This window comes from Leucoraja erinacea, chromosome 28 (genome assembly GCF_028641065.1).
Source record: "Leucoraja erinacea ecotype New England chromosome 28, Leri_hhj_1, whole genome shotgun sequence".
In the NCBI taxonomy this organism is placed as follows: domain Eukaryota; kingdom Metazoa; phylum Chordata; class Chondrichthyes; order Rajiformes; family Rajidae; genus Leucoraja; species Leucoraja erinaceus.
This window is the reverse complement of record NC_073404.1, coordinates 32,304,335-32,319,511: the sequence shown is the minus strand read 5'-3', so window position 1 is coordinate 32,319,511 and position 15,177 is coordinate 32,304,335. Positions and strand designations below refer to the sequence as shown.

Here is a 15,177-nt window from a genome sequence, read left to right as displayed (position 1 = left end):
GGAGTAGTTTTGGGCCGCAGATCTGAGGAAACGATTTAGACTTTAGTTGCTGCACAGAAACAGGCCCTTCGGCCCACTGAGTCCACGCTGACCAACGATTACCCCGTACACTAGCACTATCCTACACACTAGGGACAATTTACAATTTTTACAAAAGCCAATTAACCTACTAACCTTTACACATTTAGAATGTGTGACGAGACCAGAGCACAGCAGACAGCACCCATAGTCCGGATCGAACCCAGGTCACTGGCACTGTAAGGCAGCAACTCTACTGCTACGCCACTGTGCTGGCATTGGAGAGGGTCCAGAGGAGGTTTGGGTTAACGTATGAGGACCATTTCATGGCTCTGGGCGTGTATTCACTTAGAAGGATTAAGAGGGATCTTATTGAAACCTACCGACTAATCAAAGGCCTGCATAGAGTAGCAGTGGCGTGGGTATTTCCAGTACAGGGAGATTATCACCAAGGGCATAGCGTCATAGTGAAACGACGAACCTTTAGAAAGGAGATGAGGAGGAATTTCTTAGGCTTCAGGGTAGTGAATCTGTGGAATTCATTGCTACAGAGGGCAGTGGAGGCCACCTCTAAGGGTATTTTGAAAGCAGTGAATGCCAGGTTCTTGATTAGTCAGGGTGTCAAAGGTTAGGTGTACAAGGCAGGGGAATGGGGTTGAGAGGGAAAAATAGATTTGCCGTGATCGATTGGCAGAGCAGACACAATGGGCTGAATAGCAGAATTCTGCTCCTGTGTTTTATGAAATATGAATTTAATTTAATGCATCTATAATGAAGCTAATCGATTCCCCCTGACAACTCCCAAAGCATTTATAATCCCAACTGTATCAATAACATTTAAAATACCATAAAATAACAGTTTCTTTGAAAATATCTAATTGCAATGCCGACAATCACTGTCAGTGGCCTCGCATTTGACTGACAATAGACAATAGGTGCAGGAGTAGGCCATTCGCCCCTTCGAGCCAGCACCGCCATTCAATGTGATCATGGTTGATCATCCACAATCAGTATCCAGTTCCTGCCTTCTCCCCATATCCCCTGACTCCGCTATCTTTAAGAGCTCTATCTAACTCTCTCTTGAAAGTATCCAGAGAACCGGCCTCCACCGCCCTCAGAGAATTCCACAGACTCACAACTCTCTGTGTGAAAAAGTATTTCCTCATCTCCGTTCTAAATGGCTTACCCCTTATTCTTAAACTGTAGCCCCTGGTTCTGGACTACCCCAACATTGGGAACATGTTTCCTGCCTCAAGTGTATCCGAACCCTTAATAGTCTTATATGTTTCAATAAGATCCCCTCTCACCCTTCTAAATTCCAGAGTATACAAGCCCAGCCACTCCATTCTATCAACATATGACAGTCTCGCCATCCCAGGAATTAACCGTGAACCTACGCTGCACTCCCTCAATTGCAAGAATTACTTCCTCAAATTAGGGCCCTGTACAACTGCAGAAGGACCTCTTTGTTCCTATACTCGTCTCCTCTTGTTATGAAGGTCAATATGCCATTCGGTTTCTTCATTGCCTGCTGTACCTGCATGCTTACTTTCAGTGACTGTTGAACAAGGACCCCCCAAATCCCATTCTACTTCCCCTTTTCCCAACTTGACACCCCTTAGATAATAATCTGCCTTCCTGTTTTTACCACCAAAGTGGATAACCTCACATTTATCCACATTAAACTGCATCTGCCATGCATCTGCCCACTCACCAACCTGTCCAGGTCTCCCTGCATCCTCATAGCATCCTCCTCACAGTTCACACTGCCACCCAGCTTTGTGTCATCTGCAAATTTGCTAATGTTACTTTGAATCCCATCATCTAAATCAAAGTAAGTACAAACTTTAAGTTGTCAAATTGATGGGGCCTATGGTCTGTCATTATTGTTTTCAATAGGCAAGTGAATGTATTGGAAACTTATTATTTCTGGATACCTAGGATATACATTGGATTATATCTGCATAATTGGCTAATGTGATTTGGTTCTAAATTATACTAATCAGTGTTTTTTTTGTTTCAGAGGGGCATTCCTACATTGAATCTTGAAAATCTCAACCAGTTTTCATCGGCTCCTCTTCCTACGCTAAATGCAATGGCGATGACTTCAGTTCCACAGCAACCCATGCTTTCCATGGCTTCGGGTGCAAGTCTGTCTGTTCAAGCAGGAATGGATCTTCCCACGCCACTGGGTGGTAGTGCTGTCCCAGTTTCCAGTAGCTTTATGACATCATTTCCTGTCAGTCAGGTAACAGTATTATTAAAACAACAAGTACATGATATCCCAGAAATTCTTAACCAAATCACATGGTGCTTCTGTGATTGAGAGCTGGGTACGGAAGTAAAATAGCGCTGAGATAATCGACAGCCACCTTATGTTTGTCATAGCATTAACAACAAGAAAATGTACTCCATGCTGCATTCTCATGAAACAATTACTTCTGTTGGTCAATGTAGCAATGTTACAACATTTTGAAATTTATAAAAATCAAGTCTGCAATTTATCCCATCAGATAAAGCATAAAAAGAAGTTTAATTTGACATCTAATTCACTTTCATATCTCAGTATTAAACAAGTTATGGCCATTTTCATACTCGGAAATTAGCATCTTGTTCCCTATTGATTTTTCATTGACTTAACATAAAAGCTGTGATCAAGGACAGTGAAATGGCCATAACTTTATTAAACATTAAGAGAACTGAAAGGCATTTTCAGTTATTATAGATAGAAGCATTCTGAAACAAATATTAAATAATCTTACTTGGATGACCTGAAATTAAAGCATATAATTAGTTACTTACCCAATTGTAGCTAATTCCAAAATTCAATTACTAGATCTAAACATCTATCCATTTCTTAAGAAAAGATTAACATTTTTAAATAGCCTAAGTGTCCAAAGAACATTCACACAAGAATTCACAATAAAACATGATTTTTAAATCTCATTGACATTAATTTATGGGCCAAATGGAAGGGATTTAGTGTTCAATTGCTGTAAAATAATGGCCATTTAAATCAGCTTGCCAGTGGGATTCTGTGGAGCGCGCTGGTTTGGAACGCTGCCGTTGCGGTGGATTTGTAGCCCATATGCCCAGAAAGATACTGCGGGATTGAATGGACCCCCAAGTCAGCTACTCGAAACATAAAATTTTGAATAAATGGATCTTTAGAAGCCCTTTTTAATGTAAAGATAAACAACCTAACTTGCCTTGTTCCCTACATGAGATCCGTCCTGTTGTCGGGGTTCGCGGCTTTAGAGGATGATTTTTAATCTACTATAACAATTAAATAACCCAATTTAGTTTAAAAATACCTGCAGCAAATGAATTTCGCAGCGATTTTTCGTCAGCAACTTCGATTTCAACAGCCTAGAGAAAATCGCGTTTTTAAACCCGCCCCCACCCCCTCAAAGGCGCCAATGTCGCGCACACGGGCAGCGGCAGAACTGCAGCGTCGCTGAAGGTAAGTTTTGCAACATACCTAGTCAATGCGCCAAAGATATCCAATAACAGGAATAAAGTTAATATCTTTTAAAGAGTATAATCAGTTAGCTGCCTTGAAAAGAAATTACAGAGGTAATCTACAAAAATAGAAAAAGTATGATAAACTTGTATTCCTTTAATGATCAATGATAGAGTTGTAATGAGTGACACCTTTCAGCTATTGCCTGAGTGATGATTCTCCTTCCAAGGCACTGGCTGATTATATATTGCCTCCTGCATTATTTGCAAACTGTGCTTCTGTGCAAAGTACATCCCTGATAGCGCTCTGAGAGCTGGTTGGTAATTACAGGTGAACATCCCATAACCCAATTCCCACTATGTGTTACAAGTGTAGAGTCAAGTGAGTTTATTGTCATGTGTCCCAGATAGGACAATGAAATTCCTGCTTGCTGCAGCACAACAGAATGTTGTAGGCATAAATACAGAACAAATCAGTGTGTCAACAGATCAGTGTTCTCATCAACATGTTGGAAATCCACTCTTCTTAGCTTTGACCCTGTGTTGGAATTAAGTCTTCAAGCACCATCAACTATCCAGAACCTAGTCCAAGTCTATCCAGTCTCTCCCTGTGGCTAATACCCCCTAATCCAGTATACCCCTAATACCCTCCGCTTCTATTCCTCTTCTGATTTTATAGATCTCTACATGATCACCTATCAGCCTCTTTTGATCCAAGGAGTAAAATCCTGGCCTGTCTTACCTCTCCCTATAGCTCAGGGCCTCAAGTCCTGGTAACATTCTCATAAATCTTCTCCACTAAACTCTTACCACCATAACAAGATCCTTCCTATAGCAGGGTGACCAAAACTGAACATAATACTCCATAGAAACATAGAAAACAGGTGCAGGAGTAGGCCATTCGGCCCTTCGAGCCTGCACCGCCATTCGATATGATCATGGCTGATCATCCAACTCAGTATCCCGTCCCTGCCTTCTCTCCATACCCTCTGATCCCTTTAGCCACAAGGGCCACATCTAATTCCCTCTTAAATATAGCCAATGAACTGGCCTCAACTACCTTCTGTGTCGGAGAATTCCACAGATTCACCACTCTCTGTGTAAAAAATGATTTTCTCATCTCGGTCCTAAAAGATTTCCCCCTTATCCTTAAACTGTGACCCCCTAGTTCTGGACTTCCAAAACATCTGGAATAATCTTCCTGCATCTAGCCTGTCCAACCCCTTAAGAATTTTGTAAGTTTCTATAAGATCCCCCCTCAATCTCCAAATGTGGTCTCACCAATATCTTATACAACAGTATCATTCCAACCTCCATACTCAATACCCTCACTAATGAAGGCCACAGTCCTAGAGATTATCCAGGGAATTATAGGCCAGTGAGCCTCAAGTCAATGGTAAGAAAGTAAATGGGGATTATTCTTTGGGATAGGATTTACTTCCATTTTGGGTTAATTAGGGACAGTCAGTATGGCTTCGCACACAGCCGGACACATCTCACATCGTACTTGCACGGTAGCACAGAGATAGAGTTGCTGCCTTACAGCACATACAGCTCCAGCGTCCCGAGTTCTTGTCACTATGGGTACAGTTATGGGTACTTGTCACTATGGAGCTTGTACATTGTCCCCATGACCTGCGTGGGCTTTTCTCCGAGACTTCAGTTTCCTCCCACCCACCAAAGACGTATAGGTTTGTAGGTTAATTGGCTTGGTATAAATGCAAAAAATTGGTCCTAGTGTAGGATAGTATTCATGTGTGGGGATCGCAGGTTGGTGGGCTGAAGAGCCTGTTTCTGCGTTGTATCCAAACTAAACACAATCAGGTTTTTTGATGAGGTGATGAAGGGGATTGATGAGGGTAAGGTGGTGACTGTTGTTTACATGGATTTTAGTTATGTCATTTGATTTGGTCCCTCATGGTAGGCTGATCCAGAAGATAAACATACACGGGATTAACAGTGACTTGGTTTTATGGATTCAGAATTAATTTACTGATAGAAGACACAGCCTTGTGGTGGAAGGTCAATATTTATACTGAAGATCTGTGACCAGTGGAGTTCCAGAGGAATCTGTGTTGGGACCTCTGCTGTTATAATTAATGACTGATATTTAAATGTCGACAAGTGAGTAAGTTTTCAGATTGTTGGGGTCACAGACTGCGAGGAAGGGTGTCCAGGTATACAGTGGGATGCAGATCAGAAATTGGTGAAATGGCAGATAGAGTTTAATCTGAGCAACTGAGAGGTTTGCACTTTGGAAGATTGAATGTAAGGAGAAAAATATGCAATTAAAGCATATAACCCTTAACAGCAGGGTTCTTGGGATCAGCAAAAGGCCAAAGTCAACAAGGTTTTGTGAAAGGGAGATCTTGTCCGATGAAATTGTTGGAATTCTTTGATGAAGTAAATAGGATAGATAAAGGAGAGTCGGTGGATGTTTTTTTTACCTAGATTTTCAGAAGGCCTTTGATAAGGTGCTACACGTGTCTGCTAATCAAGATGAGAGTCCATAGTATCAGAGGGAAGATACTAGCATGGATAGCAGGTTGACTGGATGGCAGAAGGCACAGAGTGCTAATAAAGGGGGCTTTTCTGTAGTTGGATGCCAGTGACTAGCAGAGTTCTGCAGGGGCCGGTGCTGGGGTCGCTACTCTTCACGTGGTATATCAATAATTTGGATGATAGAATTGAAGGCTTTGTAACCAAGTTTGCCGATGATACAAAGATAGGTGGAGGGACTCTGCAGAAGGGTTGTACAGCTTGGGAGTGGACAAAAAAGTGGCAGATGGAATACAATGTAGCAAATTGTCGCTTCATGCATTTTGGTAGTAGGAATGAAGGAGAAGACTATTTTATAAATGGGGAGTGAATCCAAAAATTTGAGGTGGAAAGGGACTTGGGAGTGCTGGTGCAGGATTCCCATAATGTTCATTTGCAAATCGAATCGGTAGTAAGGAAGGCATATGCAATGGCAGCATTAATTTTGACAGGACTAGAATAGAAAAACAGAGATGTAATGCTGAAGCTTTATAAGGTACTTTTCTGACTGCATTTGGAGTATTGTGAGCAGTTTTGGCCCCCATATCTGTGGAAGGATGTGCCAGAGGAGATGTTCCAGAGGAGGTTTACAAGAATGATCCCAGGGATGAATGGGTTAACGTATGATGAGTGTTTGATGGCACTGGGCCTGTACTCGCTGGAGTTTAGAAGGATGGGGGGGGAACCTCACACAAACTTACTGTATAGTGGATAGAATGGATGTGGAAAGGATGTTTCCACAAGTGGAAGAGTCTAGGACAAGAGGCCTTAGCCTCAGAATAAAAGGATGAACCTTTAGGAAGGAGATGAGGTGTAATTTCTTCAGTCTGAGTGTCGTGAATCTATGGAATTGGACAGAAGGGAGGAGAATAGGGTTGAGAGGGAACAAGAAATCAGCAATGATTGAATGGCGGAGTAGGCGATGGGCCAAATGGCTTAATTCTTCTATGAATTATGAACATGAGCTACAGGGGAAGAAGACAAGGTGGAATTTGTTTGATGGGATTGCTATGCTGGTAATCAGTATGGACTTGGTGGACTGCATGGCTTCCAGATTTTCATGAAAACAGGAAATCTTATGAAAAATAAATCACTGATTCATAATGATTTTTCAAAAGTACATTTTAAAGGTTGCTTGTCGTTATTTTTTTACGCTGAAACAATTGAGACAAAGTTACATGTGATAATTTTGACTGTGGGTCCAATGAATAAAGACTCCGTCCAAGCACCCTGACAGTCCTTTCAGGTGAGGCAGAGGTTCACTTGCTGCACCTCCTCCAACCTCATCTACTGTATCCGCTGTTCCTGGTGTGAACTTGATATATCGGTGAAACCAAGCGCAGGCTCGCCGACGGTTTCACTGAACACCTTTGCTCAGTCCGCCTAGACCTACCTGATCTCCCGGTTGTTAAACATTTTAATTCCCCCTCCCATTCCCGCACTAACCTTTCCGTCCTGGGCGTCCTCCACTGTTAAGTTCAAGTTCAAGTGGGTTTATTGTCATGTGTCCCTGTATAGGACAATGAAATTCTTGCTTTGCTTAAGCACACAGAAAAAAAATAGTAGGCATTTACTACAAAACAGATAAATGTGTCCATATACCATGATATAAATATATACACACATGAATAAATAAACTGGTAAAGTGCAAATAACAGAAAGTGGTTATTTCAGAGTTTTGTCCGAGCCAGGTTTAATAGCCTGATGGCTGAGGGGAAGTAGCTATTCCTGAACCTGGTTGTTGCAGTCTTCAGGCTCCTGTACCTTCTACCTGAAGGTAGCAGGGAGATGAGTGTGTGGCCAGGATGGTGTGGGTCTTTGATGATACTGCCAGCCTTTTTGAGGCAGTGACTGCGATAAATCCCCTCGATGGAAGGAAGGTCAGAGCCGATGATGGACTGGGCAGTGTTTACTACTTTTTGTAGTCTTTTCTTCTCCAGGGCGCTCAAATTGCCGAACCAAGCCACAATGCAACCGGTCAGCATGCTCTCTACTGTGCACCTGTAGAAGTTAGAGAGAGTCTTCCTTGAAAATCCAACTCTCCGTAATCTTCTCAGGAAGTAGAGGCGCTGATGAGCTTTTTTAATAATTGCGTTAGTGTTCTTGGTCCAGGAAAGATCTTCAGAGATGTGCACGCCCAGGAATTTGAAGTTCTTGACCCTTTCAACCATCGACCCGTTGATATAAATGGGGCTGTGGGTCCCCCTCCTACTCCTTCCAAAGTCCACAATCAGTTCCTTGGTTTTGCTGGTGTTGAAACATAGAAACATAGAAATTAGGTGCAGGAGTAGGCCATTCGGCCCTTCGAGCCTGCACCGCCATTTAATATGATCATGGCTGATCATCCAACTCAGTATCCCGTACCTGCCTTTTCTCCATACCCTCTGATCCCCTTGGCCACAAGGGCCACATCTAACTCCCTCTTAAATATTGAGGGCCAGGTTATTGCGCTGGCACCATATGGACAGAGTGAGGCCCAACAAAATAGGAGGAACAGTACCTCATATTCCGCTTGGCGCTCGCACCCCAGCGGTATGGATTTTGATTTCTCTAATTTCAAGTAACCTTTTCTTTCCCTCTCTCTCCATCCTCCCCATCCTAGTTCTCCAACCAGTCTGACTGTCCTTCTAATTAGATTTTATCTTTATATATCACCTTCCCCTAGCTAACAATGATCTATTCTCCTTGAACTTCGTCCCCTTTGATCTCCCATTTTCACACCTTACCCTTGATCAGTACAGGTGTCAGGTTACGGGGAGAAGGCAGGAGAATTGGTTAGGAGGGAGAGATAGATCAGCCATGATTGAAAGAGTTGATGGGCCGAATGGCCTAATTCCACTCCTATTCCTCATGTCCCATGTACCATTCCACATATCTAACTGTGTCTCTCTCTCCCCTGATGTTAATGTTTCAAGCTGAAAACCTTTTGTTAGAAGATCAAGAAAAGGAGATTGAATTTGTGGGCTTCAACTTTCTGAGTCATCAATCCTGGCTGTTTGTTCTGTGCCTTTTCATACCTTTAGTTTCCCTCTCCCCTGGCTCTCAGTCTGAAGAAGAATCTCGACCCGAAACATCACCCATTCCTTTTCTCCAGAGATGTTGCCTGTCCCACTGAGGTATTCCAACATGTTTGTCGGAGGGTCTACCTTCGGTGTATTTCCCTCCAACAAATAAAGTTAGAGATGTGTTTAATAAATATGTGATAATATATTAGTAGTAACTAAACAATATTGTTAAGATTAAATATATCAGAAGATTAAAACCTTTCTTTTACCTAGGCTGTTAAATCTGATGATGATGACTTCCAGGATTTTCAGGAGGCTCCTAAACACAATGCAACTGATGATTCATTCAAGGGATTCAAGAGTGAAGCCTCTGGAATTTTATCGAAAGCCCCAGGCTCACAAACTGCAGTCAGGTTTGAATTATTGTTATGTACATCCCACACTCGTTTACTTTGAACTTTACCTTCTTTAAAGAGCATGGCAGCACTTGTTGCAATCCTATTTTTAGACACCTTAACCTATTGGTAAAATTGACAGCCGTAGAGAGCAGTGTTTTCTAATATAATGTTCATTCTCAAATTGAATGCTGTGCCCTCTTGCATTTGGACAGCTAATAATGTGGACTGGAATGAACCTTGCATACTATGGATTTGAACCAACTGATTTCCAAATTGAACTCCGTCAGTTTGACTCAATATACAGTCAAAGATATACACAAAATGCTGGAGTAACTCAAAGAGGTCACAGCATATCTGGAGAGAAGGAATATGTAACGTTTCAGGTCGAAACCCTTCTTCAGACTGGCAGTCTAAACCTCCTCCAGCCTCATCTACTATATTCATTGTTCAAGGTGTGGACCCTTTCTTCTTCGGCAAGATCAAACGTAGACTGGGCGATCGTTTCACTGAAACACCTTCACTCAGTCCACCTGGACCTACCTGATCTCCCTTGTTGCCAAACACTTTACTTCCCATTCTCACACCGACCTTTCTATCCTAGGCCTCCTCCATTGTCAAGAGTGAGGCCAAGCACAAATTGGAGGAACATCATCTTATATTTTGCTTGGGCAGCTTACAACTCAGTCTGAAGTAGGGTCTTGACACGAAACATCACCCATTCCTTCTCTCTGGAGATGCTGCCTGTGCCGCTGAGTTACTCGAGGATTTTGTGCCTACCCTTGATTTAAACCAGCATCTGCAGTTCTTTCATGCACATTAAAACCCAGTGGTATTGTGGCGGCTCACCGGACGCCACTTCAGAGGCCGTACGAGGGCCCGTTCCGGGTGCTGGAACACGGGCAGTCGACTTTTGTCCTGGACATGGGGGGCCGGCCAGAGGCCGTGTCGATTGACTGTTTAAAGCCGGCGCACCTGGACATTGACCAGCCGGTGCTGGTTGCTCAACCTCGGCCCCGTGGGCGTCCCCCCTCACGACTCCCTCCACCTGTCACTCCACCTGTCCTCCCGCCGGCCCCTCGACCTGTCCCTCCACCTAAATCTGCTGACTTCCGCAGGTCGTTTGCGTTTTGTGCCTCTGGTTCTGGGGGGGGGGTCCTGTGGCGGCTCCTAAGGGTCGTCCCATTATACTGCCGAACCCCTCTGCACAGGAGTGGTGCAGTCCGGAGGCGGTCCTTAGCCGGAGGGTATAAAAGGCAGGGTTTGGGTGCCATCTTTCCCTGGTTTCGTCTTCCCCTGAACCGGGAGGAAATAAAGTAAAGTGCTTCTCAAACTGCGGACTACTTGCCTCATTTTGAGACCCACGCACTACAGTATGAATATTAATTTCTCTAACCAAATAATCCTTGCACCCACCCACCCACTTCCATCCCTCCCCCACCCAAGTCATACCAGCTTCAAAGTTGTGTTGATTCTCATGTCCATACTCGTTTTCACCTAGGCCACAGCTAACAATGGCTTGTTTCTTTAATCATGGATACTTTTTTACATATCTTTTAATTCATTTCATAAGATCATAAGTGATAGTAGAATTAGGCCATTTGGCCCATCAAGTCTACTCCGCCATTCAATCATAGAGTCATAGAGTGATACAGTGTGGAAACAGGCCATTTGGCCCTACTTGCCCACACTGGCCAACGTGTCCCAGCTACACTAGTCCCACCTGCATGCACTTGGTCCATATCCCTCCAAACCTGTCCTATCCATGTACCTGTCTAACTATTTCTTAAATGTTGGGATAGTCCCAGCCTCAACTACCTCCTCTGGCAACTTGTTCCATACACCCACCACCCTTTGTGTGAAAAGATTACCCCTTGGATTCCTATCAAATCTTTCCCCCTTCACCTTGAACCTATGTCCTCTGGTCCTCGATTCCCCTACTCTGGGATTCTGTGCATCTACCTGGTCTCATAATTTTATACACCTCTATAAGATCACCCCTTATCCTCCTGCGCTCCATGAATAGAGACCCAGCATCCTCAACCTCTCCCTATAGCTCACACCCTCTAGTCCTGGTAACATCCTCTTAAATCTTCTCTGAACCCTTTCAAGCTTGACAATATCTTTCCTATCGCATGGTGCCCAGAACTGAACATAATACTTTAAATTGGGGGTAGGGTACTGACATGGATAGGAAATTGGTTGGCAGACAGGAAACAAAGAGTAGGGATTAACGGGTCCCTTTCAGAATGGCAGGCAGTGACTAGTGGGGTACCGCAAGGCTCGGAGCTGGGACCACAGCTATTTACAATATGAATTGTTGATTTAGATGAAGAGATTCAAAGTAGCATTAGCAAATTTGCAGATGACACAAAGTTGGGCGGCAGTATGAACTGTGAGGAGGATGCTGTGAGAATGCCGGGTGACTTGGGTGAATGGGTGGATGCATGGCAGATGCAGTTTAATGCGGATAAATGTGAGGTTATCCACTTTGGTGGCAAAAACAGGAAGGCAGCTTACTATCTGAATGGTGTCAAGTTGGGAAAAGGGGAAGTACAACGGGATCTGGAGGTCCTTGTTCATCACTCACTGAAGGTAAGCATGTAAGTACAGCAGGCAGTGAAGAAAGCTAATGGCATGTTGTCCTTCATAACGAGAATTTGAGTATAAGAACAAAGAGGTCCTTCTGTGGTTGTACAGGGCCCTAATGAGACCACACCTGGAGTATTATGTGCAATTTTGGTCTCCAAATTTGAGGAAGGGCATTCGTGCTATTGCGGGTGTGCAGCGTAGGTTTACGAGGTTAATTCCCGGGATGGCAGGACTGTCATATGTTGACAACCTCTCCACCTCCTCTATTTTTATTGTTAACTAGACCAAGTGCAGACCCGTTGGGTCTGCTCCCCCAACGCAGCCGTTCCCTACTCGTAGCCCCCATGGGAGACGTGGTCCTCCAACTCAAGCCATTCCCGAACCTAAGATTCCAGCACTCAGCAGTGCGGCTGTTTTTAAATGGCGTCTTTGAGGCGAGAGGCGGGCGCCAGCAGCCGTAATGGTCGCTGGCCAGCAGGGGGCAACAAAATGAGTGAGTGAGTGGGGGAGGAGAAGGATTTGATTAAAAAAGTCTACATAATCACGACAAAATTTAATGAGGAGTGGATACTTGGAATGAAAAGTGAAATCTCTACCGAAATGGAACAAATCAGGGCGTTTGTGGGTCGGGTGTTGTCGTGGCAACGAATCAAAGGCTGGCAGCCACAAGTCAGAAACACACAGCCACACAGCCAGACACACACACAGTTTTATATATAGATATAGATAGATGATAAAGAAGTGGCCAGATTGATGATGTGCAGCACGGAGGGGATGGGTAGTGGACGAGGCCGCAGTCTTTTGCAGTCAGGCTGTAATTGGGTGTTAAATGGTGATTGAAGATTGGTGGGTAAAAGCAGTTTATGGTTCTTCTTCAGGCATGCATTTGTGAACAGTGATGTTTGAGATAGTTTTGTGAATTCTGTCTTTCAGTGCGCACACTTTACTGACACCAATTTCAGGCACCTCTGCTTCATCATCTGTGGATAAATATGCAGTCTTTAAAGACTTGACAGAAGACAAGCCTGCTGAAAGTTCACCATTTGCAGGTATAAAGGACTGCCTTAGAAATATTTTATTCCTAAACTGAGCATTGGAAAAAATGTAACAAATGTAAATCTAACAAATACTGTAGATAATACAAGCATGTGTTACCTTGGGTGGGGCGCAAAGTCTCCAGAGGTTTCCGTTCAGGTTTCCTAAATGGGACAGGGGCATTCAAATGTTTTTTAAATGAGAAGACTTTTAAATGAGAAGCATGCTGTTATAAATGTGACTACATTAGCTGAGTACTCTTCCAGTCTCTTCTGACCTGTCAGGAAATACCAATGAAAGGCTCCTAAGTTTTTGTTATTCCATATTATATAACTTAATAAACATGTTACTTAATAGGAAAACAAACTGCTGGAGGAACTCAGTGGCTTCGGCAGCATCTATGGAGGGAAAGCAATAGTCAGCACTTTGGGTCGAGACTCTGCATAAATAGGTCTTCCTCTTTTGACCTAGATTCTAGTCTGCCATATCTGTGTCTCCATGTTATTTATTAGATTTCATATTTTCATTTTTTTTCATTTCTTTCCCCCACTTGTTTCTCCTGCTCACTTGTCACTGCTCAGTGTTCCAGATCATTCTGCGACATAACCACTTGCAAAAGGCATAATGGATATGTGGAGTAAATGTGACATTCTCTCATGACCTCATTGCCCCCGTGCTACTTTCCTTTGAAGCCTGGTCATACATGCAGGGTGTTGCTCTGTCTACTAGCTGCTCATCAGCATCTCGATGCTTGGGACTCTTGACACCACTAATGGGGAAAGTGTGAGCAGAGCCATAGGTGGAAGTCCACATCTCAGCCATGCTGGCAGACAAAAAGCTGGAGAAACTCAGTGGGTGAGGCAGCATCTATGGAGCAAAGGAAATAGGCAACGTTTCGGGTCGAAACCCTTCTTCAGTTGCATACCTCCTAGTTCGGACCCAACCCGGACTATAGATACCCTTCCCTCAGCCATGCTGGCACCTGTTTCCACATAACCAGGGGTATAGAGATAGAAACATAGAAATTAGGTGCAGGAGTAGGCCATTCGGCCCTTCGAGCCTGCACCACCATTCAATATGATCATGGCTGATCATCCAACTCAGTATCCCGTACCTGCCTTCTCTCCATACTCTCTGATCCCCTTAGCCACAAGGGCCACATCTAACTCCCTCTTAAATATAGCCAATGAACTGGCCTCAACTACCCTCTGTGGCAGAGAGCTCCAGAGATTCACCGCTCTCTGTGTGAAAAAAAGTTCTTCTCATCTCGGTTTTACAGGATTTCCCCCTTATCCTTAAGCTGTGACCCCTTGTCCTGGACTTCCCCAACATCGGGAACAATCTTCCTGCATCTAGCCTGTCCAACCCCTTAAGAATGTTTTAAGTTTCTATAAGATCCCCTCTCAATCTCCTAAATTCTAGAGAGTATAAACCAAGTCTATCCAGTCTTTCTTCATAAGACAGTCCTGACATCCCAGGAATCAGTCTGGTGAACCTTCTCTGCACTCCCTCTATGGCAATAATGTCCTTCCTCAGATTTGGAGACCAAAACTGTACGCAATACTCCAGGTGTGGTCTCACCAAGACCCTGTACAACTGCAGTAGAACCTCCCTGCTCCTATACTCAAATTCTTTTGCTATGAAAGCCAACATACCATTCGTTTTCTTTACTGCCTGCTGCACCTGCATGCCTACCTTCAATGACTGGTGTACCATGACACTCAAGTCTCGCTGCATCTCCCCCTTTCCCAATCGGCCACCATTTAGATAATAGTCTGCTTTCCCGTTTTTGCCACCAAAATGGATAACCTCACACTCACCCAACCTATCCAAGTCGCCCTGCAACCTCATAGCATGCTCCTCGCAACTAACACTGCCACCCAGCGTTGTGTCATCCGCAAACTTCGAGATGTTACATTTAATTCCCTTGTCTAAATCGTTATTATATATTGTAGACAATTGGGGTCCAAGCACCGAGCCTTGCGGCACTCCACTAGTCACTGCCTGCCATTCTGAAAAGGACCTGTTAATTCCTACTCTTTGCTTCCTGTCTGCCAACCAGTGCTTTATTCATGTCAATATCCTATCCCCAATACCATGTGCTCTAAATTTGCACACTAATCTCCTGTGTT

General features: G+C 43.8%; 1 protein-coding gene across 7 annotated transcripts in view; it reads left to right on the top strand.

Moving 5' to 3' along the window:
* The window catches only part of synrg (synergin, gamma), a 123,760-nt gene that overhangs the window by 44,876 nt on the left and 63,707 nt on the right, over positions 1-15,177 (top strand). For all 7 annotated transcript variants that reach the window (XM_055658211.1, XM_055658210.1, XM_055658208.1 and 4 more), the window contains 3 exons: positions 2,042-2,266; positions 9,297-9,436; positions 12,944-13,059. In XM_055658211.1, the coding sequence (XP_055514186.1) occupies positions 2,042-2,266; positions 9,297-9,436; positions 12,944-13,059 (481 nt within the window). The remainder of the gene's footprint in view (positions 1-2,041; positions 2,267-9,296; positions 9,437-12,943; positions 13,060-15,177) is intronic.